Source organism: Camelus bactrianus, chromosome 3 (genome assembly GCF_048773025.1).
Source record: "Camelus bactrianus isolate YW-2024 breed Bactrian camel chromosome 3, ASM4877302v1, whole genome shotgun sequence".
Taxonomy (NCBI): domain Eukaryota; kingdom Metazoa; phylum Chordata; class Mammalia; order Artiodactyla; family Camelidae; genus Camelus; species Camelus bactrianus.
This window is the reverse complement of record NC_133541.1, coordinates 53802988-53825143: the sequence shown is the minus strand read 5'-3', so window position 1 is coordinate 53825143 and position 22156 is coordinate 53802988. Positions and strand designations below refer to the sequence as shown.

General features: G+C 33.6%; 1 protein-coding gene across 3 annotated transcripts in view; it reads right to left on the bottom strand.

Annotated features, from left to right (window-relative positions):
• The window catches only part of SCAMP1 (secretory carrier membrane protein 1), a 96771-nt gene that overhangs the window by 11502 nt on the left and 63113 nt on the right, over positions 1-22156 (bottom strand). For all 3 annotated transcript variants that reach the window (XM_074360089.1, XM_074360090.1, XM_074360088.1), the window contains 2 exons: positions 5536-5637; positions 4109-4226 (listed from right to left, as the gene is read on the bottom strand). In XM_074360089.1, the coding sequence (XP_074216190.1) occupies positions 4109-4226; positions 5536-5637 (220 nt within the window). The remainder of the gene's footprint in view (positions 1-4108; positions 4227-5535; positions 5638-22156) is intronic.

The following is a 22156-nucleotide window of genomic DNA, read 5'->3' as shown; positions in this document are numbered from 1 at the left end:
ACCAATTTAACTAATAAATGAGCCTTGTCATTATTCTAGATCATACACCTCAATTCTATACTCTCACACAAAATAAAAAAGTATTTGCCGAATAGTTATTTTGGCATATAAAAAAATTTTAAAGCACTTAAAAAAAACTTTTTTAAAGAAGTGAAATAACTTTTTCCTAAAATTCTCTTGAAATGTAAAAAATCACTATTAATAATTATTTTGTTAATGTGGACACACAAAGTCCAAACAATTTCTAAAACTTTATGGAAAAAATAACCATTCAAACTAGGTCTGAAAGGAAATACAAATTATGTATTATCTATTTATCTCATCCATACTCATGTTATTCTAGCTCTTATACCAATTCAAAGAAAGGGAAAAATTTGGATTCCCCTGATACACAGTCTCCAGTAACGCATTCATTTGTTATTTGACCCATTTATAAATCTCCCTTTAGCCCAAAACTATTATTCAATTCTTTCTAATAGTTTACTATAAAAAGATGAGCCTATTAAAAAAAAAATACTGTTTGGAAATAAACTAAAAGAAAATTTTAAAAATCTATCTGCAGATAGTAAGGATTAAACTATTCCTTTATCTATGAAGAGTTACAAAAGACAGATATTCTTGCATTTCAATTATTTTAAATTTGGATTATATGATGACACTATGGGGGGAACAAAGATACGATACCACTTATACTGGGCACTTTCAACACCAATGATTATCTAACTCCATGAAGTATGCAAGACTTCAGAATGCCAACAAAATTCTCAAAACTGTATTCATTGTAACTGAAATAAATATATACCACAGAGCATGGTTTAGCTGGTGCTGGAGACACAGAATAGCCTACTGAAAAAGCTACTATTCTAGAGCCAAAATAGTGTGTACAGATAACTTCCAGAGGGCATTAACTGTTTATGAAAAACCTGACCCCTAGTGGTTATAAACTACGGCTACATACCCACAAAGGACTTTTAAAAGAAAAAACAAAAACAAAAAAACATGTAAAGTATGGGTAATAAAATCTATAAAAATATATCATCTTTTATGGTGGCAGATGGTAACTAACTAGACTTATCATGGTGATCATTTTGAAATGTAAAGAAATATCAAGTCACTATGTTTTGCACCAAAAACTAACATAGCATTGTAGGTCAATTATTTAAAAACAGACAGATCCTTATTAAAAAAAGACATCAGATTTGTGGTTATAAGAGGCAAGGGGTCGGGAATATGGGGAACTGGATGAAGGTAGTCAAAAGGTACAACTTAATCCCTAAGACATGGGGAATGCGAAAGATCTGTAGGACAGGCAGGGAGAGGCAAACTAGGTCTTAGAAGAGTATCTGTAAGCCTTACCTGGCAGAGATGAAGCAACCCAGAGGTTAAGAAGCAGAGCACGAAGAAAAACTGGGATAAAGGAATGTACATGGTATATTTAAAGAAACTGAGTAGTACATTTTGAGTAGAGTAGAAAGTCTGGATCTGGGAGTTGTGAAAAGTCACCCCCAGCCCTACTACCACAACCACCACAATCCCATGTCCCAACCCGAAGTCCACTTCAAAAATCTTCAGAGGACTGGATTTGTTTGGGGTTTTTTAGATTAATACAGTAACTATACACAAAACGGACTGAAAGAACTAGGGGTGGGATATGAGTGACCTGTAAAAAAAAAAAAAATTTCTGGATTAGCTGAAGTTGGGAATGGAAAGGAAGAGAAAGATGGAAACGACACTAAGAAAATATCTAGGAAAGTGACTAAAAAAGTAATGGAGGCACTGACAGAAGCAGTCAAAGTGCTGGCATAAATGTTACATGGAACCACACAAGCAAGTACCGAGACCCACTCGTTTATAACAGGTATTTAATAAACTTCCTTTTTTTAAAAAACAGCTTCACTGAGATAAATTTTTGTATTCTACAATTTTCCCTTGTGAAGTGTATAATTCAATGGTTTTAAGTATATTCATAGTGCTGTGAATATATGTGTATTTATGTGTGTGTGTGTGTGTTTGTATCTATGTACAACCTAATTTTAGAACATTTTCATCACCCCCTAAAAAGAAATTCTATAACCATCTGCAGTCACCCTCCACCCCACCCCCAGCTATAGGCAAGCATGAATCTACTTTTTGTCTCTATTGCCTATTTCGAACACTTCATATAAATGGAATCATACAATATGTGGTCTTACTAAATGTTTCTTGAATATGAAGCAGAACTTCTGGAAGGAGTGCTAGTTCTGAGAAGAGAATGAGTTTATGATGCGTTAGTGGGGGATGATGATACCAATCACATGAGATGTAGACAGGCACCTGAAGATGCAACTGCTTGGGTAAAGCATTATGTCTTTCCACTCCAAGACTCTAGGTCATTCAAGTAAGGAAGAAAGTGAAACAATGAAGGAGGTTGAAAATTCCCAAGGAAAAAGACTGTAGAGCACAAAGAGCAGGGAGCTGACTGCATTTAAGAAGGCCTTTACTTAAGGAGAAAGACTAGCCTCAGAGGCAGGAGAATCAGAACACAACTACAAAGGCTGAGGAAGAGAAGCCACCTGTAGTGTAGAAGGCTGGAGTTCAAGGAGGAGGAAAATGGAAAAAAGGCTATAGGATTTAGTAACTTTAGAAAGCTGAGTTTCAATAGTTACGTGTGTGTAGATCCACAAAAGAAGTAAAAGTGCTTAAGAGAGAAAATGAGTAGCAAAATATGGAGAGAACATAGCCTGGGCTTCATAAAGTTATAAGAAGGATTAAAGACAAATGTACAAGTGAAATATTTCAAGAGTCTGAAGTCTTCTTAAATACAGGGAGTTATTTAAATGCATTCTTGATACCTATTCTCAAGTTACCAGACAGTAAAAAATAAAGAAAAGAATAAAAAAATGTTTTAAGAACTTATTTTCTAAGAATATGAAAATATATGTATGTATATGCATGATTTGGACACTGTGCTGTACACCAGAAACTGACACATTGTAACTGACTGTTACTTCAATTTTTAAAAAGTGAAGGAAAAAACGGAAAAAAAAAAAAAAAAAAAAACTTCTTTAATGTGAGACCCACAAAAAAAAGTATCATTTTAAAGCATAGGTGCTATTCCCAGGGTTTCAATATCATGTTGGACCACATGTAGAATATCCAAAATACATACTCCAGACACAATAAAATTTTATATAAACAAATAAAAACATTGATTTCTTTCCTACCCTAAGTAATGATTTTTTTTTTAAGGCTGTGACAACAGCCATGGAAATTTTACAGGAAGAAGTACAGTCGACCTTCAGTATCCGTGGGGTATTGGTTCCACAACCCCCCTCACCCCTACTCCCATAGATACCAAAATCTGAGGATGTTCAATTCCCTTATATAAAATGGCATGGTATTTGCACATAACCTAAGCACATCCACCCGCAAACATATACTTGAAATCATCTCTAGATTACTTACAATACCTAATACAATGTAAATGTTATACAAATACTTGTAAATATAATGTAAATGCTATGTAAATAGTTGCCAGTGTGTGACAAATTCAAGTTTTGCTTTTTGAAACTTCCTGGAACTTTCCTAATATTTTCAAACTATAGTTGCTCAGACGTGGAAGGCCAACTGTAAGGCTAAGATAATTGGGCAGTCACTAAAGACAAAATACACGCCATAATTTAGCCTGAATCTGTCACCAGCTCACTTTACACTCTTAAATAATTTAGTGTCTTTAAATTTTAAATACAAATAAAATGCACACACCACACAATAGTTTTACTTCTATTTATTAATCACGCTAATATGCTTCATATTCAAAAAAAGAAATCAGAATATATAAAAAATACAAGTTTAAAAAATGAGTTTAACTCTTCAATTCATGAAAGACTCTTTCAGTTAACAGGACTTAAAAATATTCCCTTCTTACAAGGGGTTTAAAATGTGATGCAATTTTCTAAAACTTATCTATATGTAACTTTTAATTGCAAAAAGTAATTCTCAGGGAGCAAACTTGCATAAGAACAACAACAAAATGGATTGAGGTTACACTAAATTAAGAGCAAAATGGGAAAATGAGAACCGAACATCAGGTTCACTAGAAAATTTACAGATATAAAATTTCACTTACCTTTTTAAACATAACTAGTGAGATGACTGCTGATGCTGTGAAAAGTGCTGCTATGATTATCATCATGATTCCAACAGGAATACTCTGGTTGAGACCAGTAAGGGATGAAATCCAACCACTATGAAATTAAAAAAATAAAGTAAAAGTAGGCAACTAAATTAATGCATGCTTTTAAACAATAGCATAACAACTAATACATATTCAGTCAGCACTTATGGGCCAGGCAACTTTCAAGTTCTTTGTATGTATTAACTCATTTAATTCTCACAACAACCCCATAAAATACATGCCATTTTTAATCGCTATTTTACAGGTGACAAACTGGGTCACAGAAATACTCAGTAACTTGCCCAAGGTCATATAGGTAATGAACAGCATAGTCTAAATTCAAGTCAAACACCAAATTCAAGCCTTGAATGTGTACTACCAGATTTTATACTTTTTTATGCCAATGATTTCATGATTAGTTTTTAAATTTTGCTTAATTATGTAAGAAAATATTTACAAACCACATATTTAAAGGGTTAGCGTCAACAGCAATGGGATTTTAAAATGTAGAATAGGTAAACAAGATTATACTGTATAGCACAGGGAAAAATATACAAGATCTTGTGGTAGCTCATAGCGAAATAAAAATGTGACAATGAATATATACATGTTCATGTATGACTGAAAAATTGTGCTCTACACTAGAATTTGACACAACATTGTAAAATAACTATTACACAATAAAAAAGTAAAATAAATAAATAAAATAAAATAACAATTCAAACTACACAATTGTACAGACTTTAAATAAATAAATATGTGAATAAATAAATTTCAATTAGAAAATGGGCAAAGACATGAAGAAACATTTCACCAAGAGGATATAAGGATGGCGAATAAGCACATGAAAAGATGTAAATCATTATGATTAATTAGGGAAATAAATATTAAAACTACAGTGAGGTATCACTACACACATATCAGAATGGCTAAAAAATGTGCGTGCAGCTTACTGTACTTTTCAAAGACGTGCATATGTGTGTATGAACATATGTTTGTATGCCTAAAACAGTGCTTTACACATAATAGGTACCCTTTTCCTTAAATCCCTTCAAGTTCTTTTCTCCCCCTTCAGCAATCCTTGGCCCTCCTATCAGACCACTCCTCAAATCTCCTTTTACTCTTCCTCTTAGCGCCAATTATCTACACATTTTATTTAAACTAGATACAATATACTGTTCTTAAAAATAGGAACATAATTTTCAAATAGATGGCTTGTCCAAAGGTTATTCCTTAGGAAATTCTTTAACTGCATTTTTATTATTTGTTTACTTTTGCTAGTTTGGCTTTTCTATGTTAAATAGTTTTAGGAAGCCAAAAACTGTATAAAGATACCAGAGAACAGATTATAAATGGAGTGATGAAAGTAAATGACTTACCAGTTACCCCAATTATGAAATCCTGCAGCTTGGAGTACATGTACAGCAAACTGACAAATATAGACGAAAAAGAACACAAAGAATCTGAATGAACTGTCACTCCTGTTTTTAAAAAGAAAGGGAGCAGGGAGAAAAAGAAAGGGAAAAATGTCATTTTTCTCGATACCTTTACATTTGCATGCAGACTGATATTCAAACACTAAAAAACACCTTTTAAAATACCAGTGGCTGGGAGGAGGGCATAGCTCAGTGGTAGAGCATGTAATTAGCACGCACGAGGTCTTAGGTTCAATCCACAGTACTTCCATTAAAAAAAAAAACCCAAAACTAATAATAAGCAAATAAACCTCATTACCTCTCCTTCCCCCCAAAATAAATAAACTACCAATGGCAACTGAGACTTCAAATTAATATAACATAATAATGTAGGTGAACCCATTATCCAAATACTAGATGATATTATTCCAACCTCACTTTGTCCTTTCAATTTTGAACTACACCACAAAACATCCTGATGAAAGAAAAATTGTTTTCTTTTTATTTTTAATTAAATAGCATAACTGAATTACAATTAACATACAATAAACCAAATACTTGTAATATACAATTCAGTAAGAGTTGACATAAGTATTTAACTGTGAACTTTCTCTAATCAAAATAGTGACCATATCGCAAAATTTCCTTGTGCACTTGATTAATCCCTCCCTCCCCACTGCTGTCACTACTGTTTCATATTTCAGAGTTTTATTTAAATGGGATCACACAGTATATACTTTTTTCTTGTCTGCCTTCTTTCATTCAGCACAATTATTTTCAGATCACTCACTTTGTTGCATGTTTCTCCCAGACTGTGGCTTGTCTTCTCATTCTTTTAAGAGTGTCTTTTAAAGAAGAGAAGTTTTGCCTTTTCATGAACTCTAATTTACCAATTGTTCTTTTATGGAGCTTGATTTTATTGTTGTATCTAAGAAATCTTTTCCAAAGCCAAGGACACAAAAATTTTATTCCTGTTTTTCTCTAGAATTTTTATATCTTTTGGCTTTACATTTAAGACTGTGTTCCTTTTTTCGTTAATTTTTAAAATGTAGTACAAGGTATGGTTAAAGTTTCTTTTTTGCATATGGATACGCAATTATTCCAGCATCATTTCTTAAAAGATTGCCCTTCTTGCATTGCATTACCTTTGTACTTTTCTAAAAAATCAGTAATCTACATATGGGTGGGTTTATTTTTGGACACTCTATTCTGTTCCATTGCTTTATGTATCACATTATTATGATTATTGGAGTATTCTAATAAGTCTTCAAATTAGTTAGTGTTAATCTTCCAACCTTGTTGCCCTTTTTAAAGTTGTTTTGGCCATTCTAGGCTATTATATTTCTATATACCTTTTAGAATCACCTGGTTCATTTCTATAAAACAACCTACAGGGATTTTTATTGGGATTCCATTGCATCCATTGATTCATTTTGAGAGAAATTACATCATAATAATATTGAGTCTCCCGATCCATTAACAAGGCGTATGTCTCCATTTATATTTTCTACATTGATGATTATGTAATCTGTGGATAAAGACAGTTTTACTTCTTCCTTTCTAATTTGATGCCTCTTACTTGGTTTTCTTGCCTGTTTATATTGGCTAGAGCTTCCATTACAAGTTGAATAGAAGTGGTGAGAATGAATATTCTTATCTTGTTCTTGATCATATGTAGAATACTTTTGTCTTTTACCCTTAAGATGTTAGTTATTAGTTACAGTTTTTCACAGATAACCTTTAGCAAGTTGAGAAAGTTACCTTTTATTCTAAGTTTATTGAGTGCTTTTATTATGAAAGTAATTGTTGGATTTTGTCAAATGCTTTTTCTGCATCGATTAAGATAATCATATGGTTTTTCCATTTTAGTTTGTAATATGGTGAATAACAATAACTAATTTTCTAATGTTAAACCAACCTTAAATTCCCAGAATAAGCTCCACTCACTTGATCGTGACATAGTATCTTTAAATATACCATTGAATTCGATTTGTTTGGCAAGATTTTCAACTGTCCTAAGTTTACTCCATTTCTGTTCATCACAGCCACTATTCCAACACATTTTTTCCAAGGTCCTTATCATTTCAACTTAGTCACCGCATTAAATTGTTTCCTTCATCAGAGAGGAAAACAGAAGCCGCAAGAATATGCCTCCTCAATTTCCTGTTCTCCACAATGACTTTCTATCTTTGTACGTACCACCAACATTCCTAACTGCTTATCGGTGAGAAGGCAGACTCTCTCCTCTCAAAATTAACACTCGCATAAGAAATAGTTCCTTATATTCTATTTCCTCTGGGGCACCCTACCTACTTATTCTCTCTCCTAACATGTCTTTACCTCTTCTGCTAGGTTCTTCCTTTCAGTGTGTAAACATATGCACACTCTATCTCCTTCCTTCCCATCAATAACAGAAGTCTCAAAGGAGGATTCTACCTCCGATTTCTTCTACCTTCCTCTTCTCGTTCACTTCTCAATCCACTGCAACTTGGCTTATCCTCACATTCTCCTTCAGAGGTATTTCAAAGTCATGGGCAAGTCCAAAGCAAATTTCTCAAGTCTTTTTACTTTTTTTTTTTTAAATGACGTTTGACACTGAATACCCTTCTTAAACTCTTTGACCTTGGCTTCCAGACTATTACTCACTTCTACTTCTGTCACTTCTCTGATCTAGAGTGCTTCTCGGTCTATCATTTCAAGATCCACCTCCTCTATGTCATAGTGTAAAACTGTTTTTACAGGGAAGCTCCCTAGGTGATTCTTGTATCTTCTAATATTTGAAAACCACTAACTACAAGATGAAGTTAGTCTAAATAATGTAACACAGCATATACATCTCTTCATAATACATATATTCAACCTCTCTTCCAGCTGCTCTAAACTGGAAGAATGTATCTTGCTATCTCTACTTTTAATTTTACTCTGCCTAAAATGCCCGACACAGTCCTCTTTTCAGCCTGGCAAACATGTACTCAGCTTTTAAGATCAGTCACTAAGTCCATTCTACTCTCACACAGAGGAGAGTTAAGCTCCACCTCTTAGATGGAGTAGAATCCACAATTATTATTTGGAAGTGTTCTGTAAGGAAGATTTGTCCCTTCTGCTTTATTTATTAATCATTTGTTTATATCAGTATGGACTCATAGATATTTATTTTATTCTTTATGTTAAAATTAAACACTGTGATTATTTAGTTGCTCAAATTGTTCCAGCTTTAGTTTTTCAGAATTTGTTTGCTTAAGCACTTGATCTCCAGTCATCTTGTATTTTCCCTATCCCAGCCCTAGAATCAGTCATTACTCCAAAGAGCAAAAAAGCAGATTATAATGGTTCATGAATAGTATTTTCTATATCAATCAGATTTAAATTAAATGGTTCTACCTTTAGAGTATTTCTATCGGTAATATATTATGCCAAAGTTGGTACTTGCTTAATGACCATAACACTTAGAAAAATTACCAAACATCAACAAAAAAAGCAATGACAACAAAGCCCACAATATAAAATACTTTTTAAGTTAATACTAAATAGAAACCCCATGTATACTTCATCTCTCCAGACTCATTAGGTAAATAAATATCACTTTTAATAGTTTTTTTTCTGTTCTGAAGTAAATACATCTAAAATATATTTCTACTTCCCCATCCCTCTGGTAGAAAATAAAGACTGTAACTTAATATTTTCTTCTTTTTTGTTAACCTTTTTTCTTTATTTTGTGTGTACCAAGAAAACAGACTAACAGAATGGTGAAAATTATATGTTATATATACTCTGAATAAGGGCTTCATAAATAGAATAATGTCTAAAGGCTTTACAACAGCTATTTCAGTTACCAGGGGATCTTTCTACTTAGTTCCAAACCCACAGATACAGTCTAGAATCTGAAAATGCCTAATAATAACCTCTCAGAAACCTATTAGAGGGTAAAGAATATATTTTAAAAATTAAGCAGCCTAGGGGGGAGGGTATAGCTCAGTGGTATAGCATGTGATTAGCATGCACAAGGTTCCGAGTTCAGTCCCCAGTGCTTCCATTAAAAAAAAAAAGTTATTAAATAAACCAAATTACCTCCCCCACAAAAAAATCTGTAAAAAAAAATTAAGTGGCGTTACTAAGAAAATTCTTCTAAAATACTGGTTTCAGATACAAACTGAGGGATGTAAAAATTGGTTCGCCTTTCTCCTTTACATGTACAATTAGTACATATAAATGCACAGTCAGTATACTAAATTGATAAAATGGAAACCTCAAAGTCTTTGAAACTTTTTTTTTCTACTTTTAGTCTTTAAGGAGGCTAAAGACTTTGCCTCATTTGATCAACCAACATTTCTGTTTCAAGACAAGAAGACAGTAAAACTCATTTCATTGTATACTTACCATGTTAGTATAATCATTTTAAAACACTTCAAATTTCTCTGAGATATAAACTCCATATGCCAGCACTTACTGAACTATCTGACTCTTCCCCCCAAGAATGCATAAATCTTCTTCTATCTAGTCTCTTATCTGTCCAAATTATAACAAACATAAAATCAGTCAAATTCAAATTTTTTAAAGGTTGCCTCATTTTTAACTATACAAGCAATCACTGGAAATACAGTTCTTCATACCACAATAGTATAAAAAAATGAATCTGACTTCCCTGTAAAAACAAATTTTACAGTATGGCGTTGCATTCCCTGCCAAAAGCCTAAAATGTATTAAAGATTTATATGCAAAAAACTGAGGTAGTCACAGTGCAAGAAATCATATTAAGTATAAATAATTTCTCATATACTAAGTAGTATAAAGTTCTGTAAAGTGTAATTAACAAACTTGAACAATACAATCATCAAATGAATATCAAATTCATTTGAGTTGCTTCAGGAAAGAGCCAGGTAAGGCTGTGAAGCTCTTAAAGGGCCAGATACCCACGCCCCTCCTCAATCCCCAGTGGAAGGCTGTATCAGAGCCAGAATCAGAAAAATGTCTAGGAGAAAAAACATCATTGGGAGTGTAAACAACATTTATTGGCATCCAAAACCAAATGTGATGGGTCTTGTATGCAGAAAGAGATTAGGAAGCAGACTATTTAAATAACCCAGTTTATGCATAGTCATTTTAAGCCAAAGAAGAAAAACTAAAACTATAGCTAGAAAAACACTATCAATTAATTTAAGCTAAGCAGTCTTAAATTGTAATCTGCCTCAGTTTACAGTGAAGTATCTGTGGTATTATTAATATTTATTCATAATAAATTCAACTAAATAATCTATTTCTTCATTAGAATAAATAAGTTATAAAAGTTTCCCACTTCTTGCCATCCTGGCCCTTCCAGCCTATTGCAAAACTTAATCTCGAATAAGCCATTTGTTTTCGGTTTAATGTCTTCAAATAACATACTGCCAAGTTACAGCACACCCTTCATAAAAAAGTTCTTCCCTAATATATTACTGAAAATCTCAGAAAATAGATTCATATGAACTTTATAAAGCTTATTTCACATTACATACAATATCAGATATTAATTAGAACTACAGTTTGGGGAAACAGGGAAGACAAGCTTTTCATTATTTCAAAAGGGCAAACAGAAATTTTACATTTAACCACAATAAATGGGTACAACTTAGCTAAAGTACTAAACATTTTACCTTTGATAACATTTTACCTTTGATAACTCAGCAATATAGCTTTATAGTCAAACTTGGGTTTGAATCCCAACTCCCAGTTAGTTGTGTAACTTAAAGGAAAATTTAGGCCTAAACCTGAGATTTTTTTAATTTGCAAATTGGGAGTAACAGTGGAATCTACCTCTATATGGATGAAATAATACATGTAAAGTGCTTAGCAGGGGATGTATATGGACATAGGGAACAATGTACAGTATTACTTGCTGATACCTCAATTACACGAGTACAACACTGCACTGCAAACAGTTTTGCTCACAGAAGTAGTATTCTGCTTACAGAAGGAACATGTGGCTTCTAGTAAGATCTTGAAAAATCTCTGGGACATGGCTGGTAACTTCATTACTATCAGAATCAAGTAATACATGAAATTCTTGATGATGCAGATGATATAAAAGGAGCCTAGGAAATACAGCTGCTTTCCTTGTCTTAGTTACTTTGAGATGCAAGACTATCTAGACAGCCCCATTTTCCCTCTAATAATTTTGTGCCAGATTCAATGCTTTCTCCAAGAACAGAGGTCCCATAGGTAGGCTTTAAAAGGCAGCACCATCAACCCACCCAAATTGTGCATAAAATTTTGCATGTGTATATTTTTCTTAGGAAGTGGACTCATAGATTTTTCGATTCATAATGGAGGCATAAAATCTATTAAAATCACTCACTAGCCTAAATGAAAAATCTTAGGACTGGGATGGAAGAGACCCTAGACCTTGTCTTCTTTCAGCTGTGTTCCACTAAAAGCAGAGGGGCATAATAAAAAGTTCGCATGTAATGAAATTTTGATCTTGGACAATTTTACACCTGGTCCACAACCTGGGTTCAACCTCTGGACCTTCTATACTTAAATGACTCCATATTTTGTAACAACAGCTAGCGTGTTCAACATTACATGCAACGAACCATGGCAAATACATGCATTACCCATTTAATGCTTACATTATCCCCATGAAGTAGGCACTAATATTGACTCCATTTTACTGACGAATAAACAGATTTAGAGAGATTAAGTGATCCAAAAACTGGGCTAGTAACAGAAATGTTGAGATCTGTCTATGTATCTGCAAAGCTGATATTTTGAACCATGTGATAGAACTATCTCCAGGATGTTATTTCAGTTCTATCTTGTCCAAGAAAGCTAATTAATAATCAATAGAATACCACTATCCAAATTGAATTAATCCCAAATGCTCAGTGTAGTCTTTCTTGTATGAAGATTCTGAATTTTCTTGTCATTTGTAGTAATTCAGGTTCTTTAAAATACTCCCTTCTAGAAAGACTCAGAAATGATACAATAGACAAAATAGTATTTTGCAGCTAATAAGAAAATAAAACCCAAAATTTACAGAAACTTTTTACTTGATTAGTCAAAGATTTTCTTGAGTGACAACTAAAATCTCATATGTGAATTGTCATTCAATTTGAAATGAACTTTAAAACAGCTAAAGTCAGCCAATAGCCAACCATTTTCAAATTATGTTTAAATAACAAAACTAATTTAAAGCAAAACAGAAGTCAACATCAGAGATCTGAGGTCACAATTAAACTGTTTTCATCATATTATATAAGGCTATGCTCTTACCAAAACAACTTAACAATGTATATTTTTTCCTACAAATATACCTCTAAAACACTTTTGTCAACAGAGAATACTAAACAATAATACAGCTTGAGTTCTGACACAACTAGAATATATTTCATCAGAAATCTTGCCTTTTGCCTTCTGTCCCAAAGAACAGTTTACTTATTAACAGTGGATTGCCTGACATACCCCTCACTCCCCACCCCCGCCCACACAAAGACACACTGAAAAACTAGCAACAGAAAAGGCATGTCCATTTCCATACATACTGTCTACATTATCTTCAAAAAATGCCCAGCTTTGAACAAGAAATTATAAGGCATGGAAAAAAAAAAACAAGAAAAAAAAACTGACAAGACAAAGCAATCAGAAGAAACTGACTCAGATAGAACTAGGCATAACTCACATTTTAGCACTGTAAGATAAGAAATGTAAAATACTCAAAGGGAGCAGGATCCTATGGCCACCCCCTCGAATGCCTGCCTCTTGTTTCCAGACAAGCTGAAGTCTCCCAGGCCTCCCTAAGTCATAGAAGAGCAGGCTCAAGCACTTGATTAGGACAAGCCTGCTAGCATTGGGGGATGGCGATGACTCTGACCACCTATCTCAATGATTAACTGAGATTATTCCTTCATTTCCCTTTAAAACTTTCATGGCTGAACAGAATCTTTGGAGACATTTTTGGGGGGGGAGGATGCTGGGTCCACCAGATTGCAGACATTCTGGTTAAAAGCAATTTTTCTTTTTGTTACCAAGGCTGTTGCCCCCAGGATCATACCCCTGCCCCTCTCTTGACTAGAAACCATTTACTTTTATCTAAGTCTCAAGAAGCAGCTGCAGAGAAAAAACAACTGGTTAGAACCCAGTCCAAGATGGTGCACCCTGAGCCTCATTATAAGCCCATTGTAATGTATTAGCATGCTAAGTGACCCACCCACCAGCGCCATGACAGCTGACGACTGCTATAACAACCAAAACAGACCATATAAGGACTGAAAAACTCGAACAAGGACTGAATGGCTCTATCACACCCAAAGGGAGGACATGATGGAAGAAGCCTCCAATAAAAGTCCACGTGGATGGACCTGGGCCAGAGCTGTCTCTACCAGCCATCTTGGCTGACAGCTCCCTGCTCAAGTGCCTTTTCCTTGCTCAAGTGCTTTTCTTTCCTTCTCCCTCCTCAAGCACTTTCCGTCCTTTTCCTCTTTTGAGAAAAAAAGCAGTTTCGCTCTGTCCCCGTCTCTACTGTGTGAATTCTCTCACAGCTGGAGGCAAGAAGCCACACTTGGTGGGCTTCCTAATTTAGTGGTCCCTCCATCCACTAACATAACTATTATTAATATGTTCATGATTCCAGTCAAAAAGGTAGATAACATGAATAAAGAGAAGATGACTCTCAGCATATATGTAAGCTATAGAAAGTAACCAAATGAATACAGTAGAAATGAATAACATGACATGAATACCTTTGACAAGCTCATCAATACACTCAATACAGCTGAGGGTGAACCTGAAGATAGAAACTACACAAAATGAAATACAAGGATAAAAAAAGAGTGAAGAAAAAAGAACAGGGTACCCAAGAGCTGAAGGACAGTATCAAACAGTCAGACATACATGTAATAGGAATTCCAGAAAGCAAGAAAAGAAAAAGTGGCAGACTTACGTGAACAGTAATGACTGAGAACTTTCCAAAATTAATGAAACACTTCAAACAACAAATCCAAGAACATCAGAGAGCCCTAAAGATACACATCAAAATACACACACACACACCCCATAATCAAAATGCCCAAAATCAGAAATAAGGAAAAATCTTCAAGGCATCAAGAGAAAAAAATACAGAGTAAAGGATAAAACAGAGTAAGAATAAAAATTATACCAGATACCTCATCAAAACCTCTGCAAGTCAGAACATATTAAAGTGATGTTTAAAGTACTGGGGAAAAAAAACCCTGCAAACCCAAAATTCTATACCCATTGAAAATATCTTCCAAAAATGAAAAACTAAAGGACTGGTTACTGGCAGGCCTGTACTAAAATATATTTATTTTAAGGAAATTCTTCTGGCAATACAATTACGAAAGGAGACAGAAACAGGGATCTAAACGAGAAAATGAAAAGTGCTGAAATGGTATTAATGAAGGCAAATATAAATTCATTTCTATTTTTAATTTTTGTAAGAGACAACTGTCAGAAGCAAAAGTAATAGCAATGTACTGTGTTTCTAGTATATAAAAAATAAAATGTCTAATAAAAATAGTGCAAAGGATGGGGGAAGAAAACAGGAGTAATCTTTCGGGAGATCTTTACAATACACATGAATGAGACTATTATAATTTGGACATAGACCAAGATTAATTAAAAAAAGTATACTGTAAAAACTCAGGCATCACTGAAAAAGGTTTTGATAAGAGGTATAAATAATGAAGACATAGAACATAAAAATCATTTACAAATACTCAGCTGATCCAGAAGAAGGCAAAAGGGAATGAAAAATAACAGTTGGAACAAATAGAAAATAGCTTGTAAAAAGACAGATCTTAATCTAATCATATCAATAAATGTAAATGACATAAATACACAATTAATGTAGATTGACAACTTGGATGTAAAAGCAAGACCTAAATAAAGGTTGCCTCCCAGAAAAGTCAATATAAATATAAAAACATTAATAGGTTAAAAGTAAAATAGATTAAAGATATAATATACAAACATGAATCAAAAAAAAGCTGAAGTAGTTGAATAATAGCAGATAAAATAGATGACAGGAAATAGATTATCACCAGGGGTAAAGAGGGGCATTACATACTGATAAAGAAGTCAAAGCACAAAGAAAATGTATCATAAATACATATCTACTTAACAAGGCTGTCCAATCACATGAAAATAGAACTAAAATAAGAAATAGAAAAATCCACAATTAAAGTTGGAAATTTCACCATATCTCTCTCAGGAAAACTGATAAAACAAGTAGACAAAAAAAATCAGTATGGGCACAAAAGACTTGAACAACACTATCAACCATTTTGACTACACTGATATTTACAGAACATTTCACCCAATCAAAGCAGAATATACATCCTTCCAAGTGCACACAGAAGGAACTGTTAGTCTCAGAGTTTTTAAATCCCCAGCATTGCTACATTTTATACGGGTTTTCACATCAGCTTCTGCCCTCAATGTATGTTATTATGGTTGAAAATTAAGAAAATCAGCTTCATACAGATATAGAGTCAGAAAAGGGAGAAACTTAAGCTCCCTGAAAGGAGAATACCTAGGGTCCTTTCATCACTTAGAAAAACTATTATGAAATAAGCCACATAAAAATTAACTGGTCACTTTCCTTCTCGTCATTCTCAACACTGAGCTGGTACAGAAATTTGTAACAAATAGTAAGCTCTTAACTACTCTGGTTAAACAATTATTCAAGAAATCAACATTGCTAGTAAATATAGCTGACCTTTGAACAATGGATTATGGGCACTAACTGCCCCTCCACCCCATCTCAGTCAAAAATCTGCACATAACTTTACAATCAGCTCTCTGTATCCACGGTTCCACATTCACAGATTCAACCAACTGGGGACCATGTAGTACTGTAGTAGTATTTACTGAATAAAATCCACATATAAACAGAACCAAGCAGTTCAAACCCATCTTGTTCAAGGTTCAACTGTATTCTAAGATAAATTAACCCACTGAATGGAGATCATTGTTACCTAGATTCTCTACAAATTAAGTATAACAAAGTAGAAAGGAGCACAGACGCCCTAAATTTCTAGTCTGAAGACCTAGGTGAAAATATCAGCAATTAATGACGCATCGGAAAGATAATAAATATTAAACAATATAAAGTACTGAGTATGACTTATAGACTCTAAAGCACTATATAGTCTTTGCACATGTAGGGAACTATAAATAGTAGGTTCTTCTAACAGGTATAAAAAGAATATCATCTTTCCTTAGGATAAATTTAATTTGAGACTTTGCTTTGGAATCAAAAAAGAAAAATTCTCTTTTTATGGTTATACAGAGAAGATGAAAAAGTTAACTATAAAAGGTGGTATTTTAAGTTACATTAAACTAACTTGACTTTTTAAAAAACATAAAAATGAACTAATAGCAATTCTCAAGTTCTGAATATGTTTTTACCCTTAAAATCAAATATAAAATATGTTTTTATAGAACAAATTTACTTGATTTTCTGGTTCATACACTAGTATAGCTTCTTCAAGATGTTAAAATGGAGTTATAGTTCAATTACATTTAATTTCTAATTTCAATTAGCAAAATATTCTAAAATAAAAGGTGCAATATCCCCACAGATATTAAGTATGTTATAAAGAAAAAAAGACCAAAAAATACAATTTACTGCCCAGAGATAGCTTACTTTTAAAAAAAGTATAACTGGAAGAAGCTTAGAAGTAGCCAGTCAACCTAACTACAAACAAAAAGCTGAACAAAGTGAAAAATTAACAACTCTCTCAGATGTGAAAGAGAAGTGAAGTCAGAGGGCAAACTGAAACTCCAAAACTGGAAAGACAGGTGGATACAGAGAATTAAAACTTCCTAGAGCAAAAACCCAGAAGCGGAAACCTCTGCAGGAACCAGTAGGGACACCTGAACTATAGTTGACCTTAACTCCAGAGCAGCAAAGATAAGCACACATCTGCCATCTTTTCAGAAATCATGCAAACAAGAAGTGCAAACATTTAGTGTTTGTGGAAAAAACTCACCAACCTAAAATTCTGAACCCTGAAAAATTATTCTTTGAAAGTGAAGGACAAAAAAAAAAGACTTTCTCAGATAACAAAAATTGATGGAATCTATTGCTTTGGGGTTTTTTTGTTTTTTTGGATGCAATTGACATTTATTGCACACTCCACTTCAAACCTAACACCAGCAGAAAATAGTCTCAATATACATAGGAGGATTAAAATCATGCAAACTATATTTTCTACAGTAAAATTAAATTTTAGGTAATCAATAATAGAAAACTATCTGGGATATTGCTAAATATTTGAAAACTTAAATAACACAATTCTAAGTAACATGAATCAAAGAAGAAATGCAAAAAGAAATTGGAAATTATTTTGGAACTGAATGAAACTAAAAACACAATATATAACTATTTTGTGGAATGTTACTAAGGTAGTTATTAGAAGACAATTTGTAATAAGCCTTAGAAAGGAACAGAGGTCTCAAATCAGTGACCTCAGGTTCTACCTTGAGAAATTTTTTAAATATACAGACTATAAACAGGAAAAAAATAGAAGATCAGAGTAGAAATTGAAGAAAAAGAAAATCAAAAATAGACAAATCATACCAAATGTTAGCTTTTTCAAGAGATCAGTTCTTTAGAGAGAAGGAAAACGTAAGAAACTAAGATCTACATAAAAAGCACTGAAGAAGGAATAAGTGAAGATAAACTAAAAACTTTTTTCTAATTCTCATCTAAATTTGTTCAAAACAATAACTGTAACACTGTATTCAATTAAACATGCATGTGTGAGTGTGTGCCTGTGTATTCATGTATAAGTGAAATGCATGACACCAATGATAAAAAGGAAAAAAGGGAAGAATTAGGATTATTTTGATATTATAGGGTACTCATACTACCCAAGTAGTAGTTAATGTTATTTAAAAGTGGACGTGGATTAGTTGTAAATGTGTATCATAAACTCTAGGAATCAACAGGTGCAGAAAAAGCATTTGACAAAATCCAACACTTAGTCATGATATCAACTCTCCGGAAACTAGGAAAAGAGGGAGAACTTCAACTTGATAAAGATTATCCACAGAAATATACAGCTAACACACTTCATGATGAGAAACAAGCAGCTTTCCCTCTAAGACAAAGAACAAGGCAAGGACAACCCCTACCACAGCCTTCAGTATCAGAAATCCAAGCTAATGCACTACAAGAAATGGAAATAAAAGGTATAAAGATTAGGAAGGAAGAAATAAAACTGTCTTTGTTCACAGATGACATGACTGTGTGTGTAGCCTGAAAGAGTTAACAAAAAAACTCCTGGAACTAATAAGCAATTATAGCAAAGTTTCAGGATACCAAGTTAATACACAAAACCCAACTGGTCTGCTATGTACAGCAGCAATGAACAAATGAAATTTGAAATTAAAAACTGCAATACCATTTACACTATGACCCCAAAAATGAAATACATAGGTATAAATCAAAATATGTACAAGATCTACATGAGGAAAACTACAAAACTCTGATGAAAGAAATTAAGGAAATAAATAAATGGGGAGAGACTCCATGTTCATGGATAGGAACGGTCAATACTGTCAAGATGTCAGTTCTTCCCAACTTGTTCTACAGATTTCTTTACTAAAAAGGAGATGAAAAGTTATGTCTGCAAAAAAGCCCTGCACATATAGATAGCTTTAATCCCAACAAGGGGTTAATATCCAAAATATACAAAGAACTCATACAACTCAACATCACAAAAACATACAACCCAATTTAAAACATGCAAAGTACTTGAATGGACGTTTTTCCAAATAAGACATAGATGGCCAACAGGTATGTGGAAATGCTCAGCCTCACAAATCATCAGGGAAATGCAAATCAAAACCATCATGGAATACCAACCTCACATCTGTCAGAATGGCTAGCATCAAAAACACAACAAATAACAAGTGTTGGCAAGGATGTGGAGAAAAGGAAACCCTTGTACGTTGGTGGTAGGATTGTAAACTAGTGCAGCCACTATAGAAAACTTTTCAAAATTTTAAATAGAACTGCCAAATAATTCACAATTTCACTTCTAGGTATTTATCCAAAGAAAACAAAAACACTAATTCAAAAAGATATATGCACACCAATATTCACTGCAGCATTATTTATAATAGCCAAGATATAAAGGCAACCTAAGCGTCCCATCAACAGGTGAAGAGATAGGAAGATGTGTGATACATATATGTGTGTGTGTATATGTACACACATACACACAATGAAATACTACTCAACCATTAAAAAACTCTTGCCATTTGTGATAGCACGGATAGATCTAGAGGGTATTATGCTAAGTGAAATAAGTCAGAGAGAGAGAGATGAATACCATATGATCTCACTTATACGTGGAATCTACAAGCCAACCAGCCAACCAAATAAAAACAGAATGACAGATACAGAAAATAAATGGGTGATTGCCAGAGGGGAGGGCGATCAGGGTGGAATGAACTCAGAGAAGGGGATTAAGAGGTACAAACCTCAAAAAATAAAGAGGCTATGGGGATGTAATGTTCACTATAAAGAATATGGTTGATAATATGGTAATAAAGTTATATGGGGACAGATGGCTACTAGATTCATCATGGTGATCATTTCATAATGTATGCAAATATTAAATCACTATGTGGTACACCTGAAACTAACATAATATTATATGCCAACTACTTTTCATTAAAAACAAAAACAACACTGAAAAAAAAAAAAAAGAAAGCTTTTGTGCTTCCTAATGTACCACTAAGATGCCACAGACTGGGAGAAAATATATGCAAATCATATAAAGGACTTGTATCCAGAATATGTAACTCTCACAACAGAACATAAAATATAAGCTGTTGAAACTTAATAGTAAGAAGTCAAGCAAAACAAACTTGAAAATGGGCAATAAACTTCAACATTTCCTCAAAGAAGACATACACATAGCTAATAAGTGAATAAAAAGATAGTCAACATCATTAGTAACTAGGGATATGCAAATTAAAGCCACAGTAAAGTACTACTATACGCCCACTAGAATGGCTATCATCAAAAACACAGATAAGAAGTGCTAGTCAGGATGACCAGAAACTGGAACTCTGAACTTTGCTGATGAGAATGTAAAATGGTACAACCACTTTGGGAAAAAGTTTGGTAGTTTTTTAAAAATTTGAACACGTTAAACAAAAAAGGTTACAACTGAGTAATGTCCTAACAAGCAATCCAACAGAAATAAAAACATGTCCACACAAAGACTTGCCACAAATGTTCATAACATTATTCATTAAGCCAAAAACTGAAAAGAAACCAAATGATGAATAGACAAATAAAATGTGGTATAGCTATACAATGAATGACTATTCAGCAGTTTTTAAAAAATTACTTATACATTTTACAACCTAGAGCAACCTCAAAAACATTACTGTAAGTAAAGGAATACAAGCAAAAGACTACATATTCTGTGACTCCATTTCCATGAAATGTCCAGGAAAGGGAAATTTTAGAGACAGACAACAGATCAGTAGTGGGTGGAAAGGGGGCCTGATTGCAAATGGGATCCAGGCAAATGAAAAAAAGATGAGAACAGCAATTCTCAAACTTTTGGTCTCAGGACCTCTTTACTATTGAGCATCACAAGGAACTTCTGATTATGCAGGTTATGTCTCTTGCTTTACTAAATTAGAAACTAAAACCGAAAAATAAAGCATTTAATTAATTTTCAGACAATAAATTTCTTACAATAAAATAACATTTTAATGAAAACTGTTTTCACCTGGGGGAAAAAAAAAACAGCAAGGGTAGCATCACTTTATATCTTTGCAAACCTCTTTAATGTCTGGCTTAATAGAGGATAGCTGCATTCTCTTTTCTGCTTCTACATTCAAACTCTTCTCAATATCACAAGTCACATGAGCCTCTGGAAAACTTGTATACTTGTAAGAGAACAAAATCTTCATGTTACTATGAAATAGTTGTCATGTCATAGAATGCTGTCCTCCCTTCCTTCCCTCCTCTAGGGATCACAGGATTACACGATATGAGTCCAGGACTTGCTGAGGGAGAAGCCCTAGTGAAAATATCAGGTTCTCAATTTAAAACCTTGAGAGTTAACCTCTAGGACTGGTGGGAGAACCAGACATAGACAGAAATTAAAACTGCAACTCAGCCCTAACTCAGCTCAGCCTCTGATGTATACTCTCGTCGACAAGCAAGGCAAAGATGAACTTTCTCTGAAACAACATCATCAGAAGCCTCCACAATTCTTTACTCATCTGGATTCATCCAGATTCATTCAAGTCCCATTAAGCATGCCGAGAGGTGCACCATATGATTAAAAACCAAGAAAAAATCTGAATACAAAAGAGACTCACAAAGCAATCTAGATACTGAAGTGTGCACACAAAGACATTAATAAAATTTCATGAGAGAATAAAATGTTTAAAAAATTCAAATACACATAGTAAAATTGAAAGAAACTACTTAAATTAAGAATTTAATACGTGAGTTTATACTCAGATAAACTAGAAACGTACAACCTGCCAAGTCTGCATCATGAGGAAACAGAAAATCTGAACAGACTCATCACTAGGAGATTGCACCAGT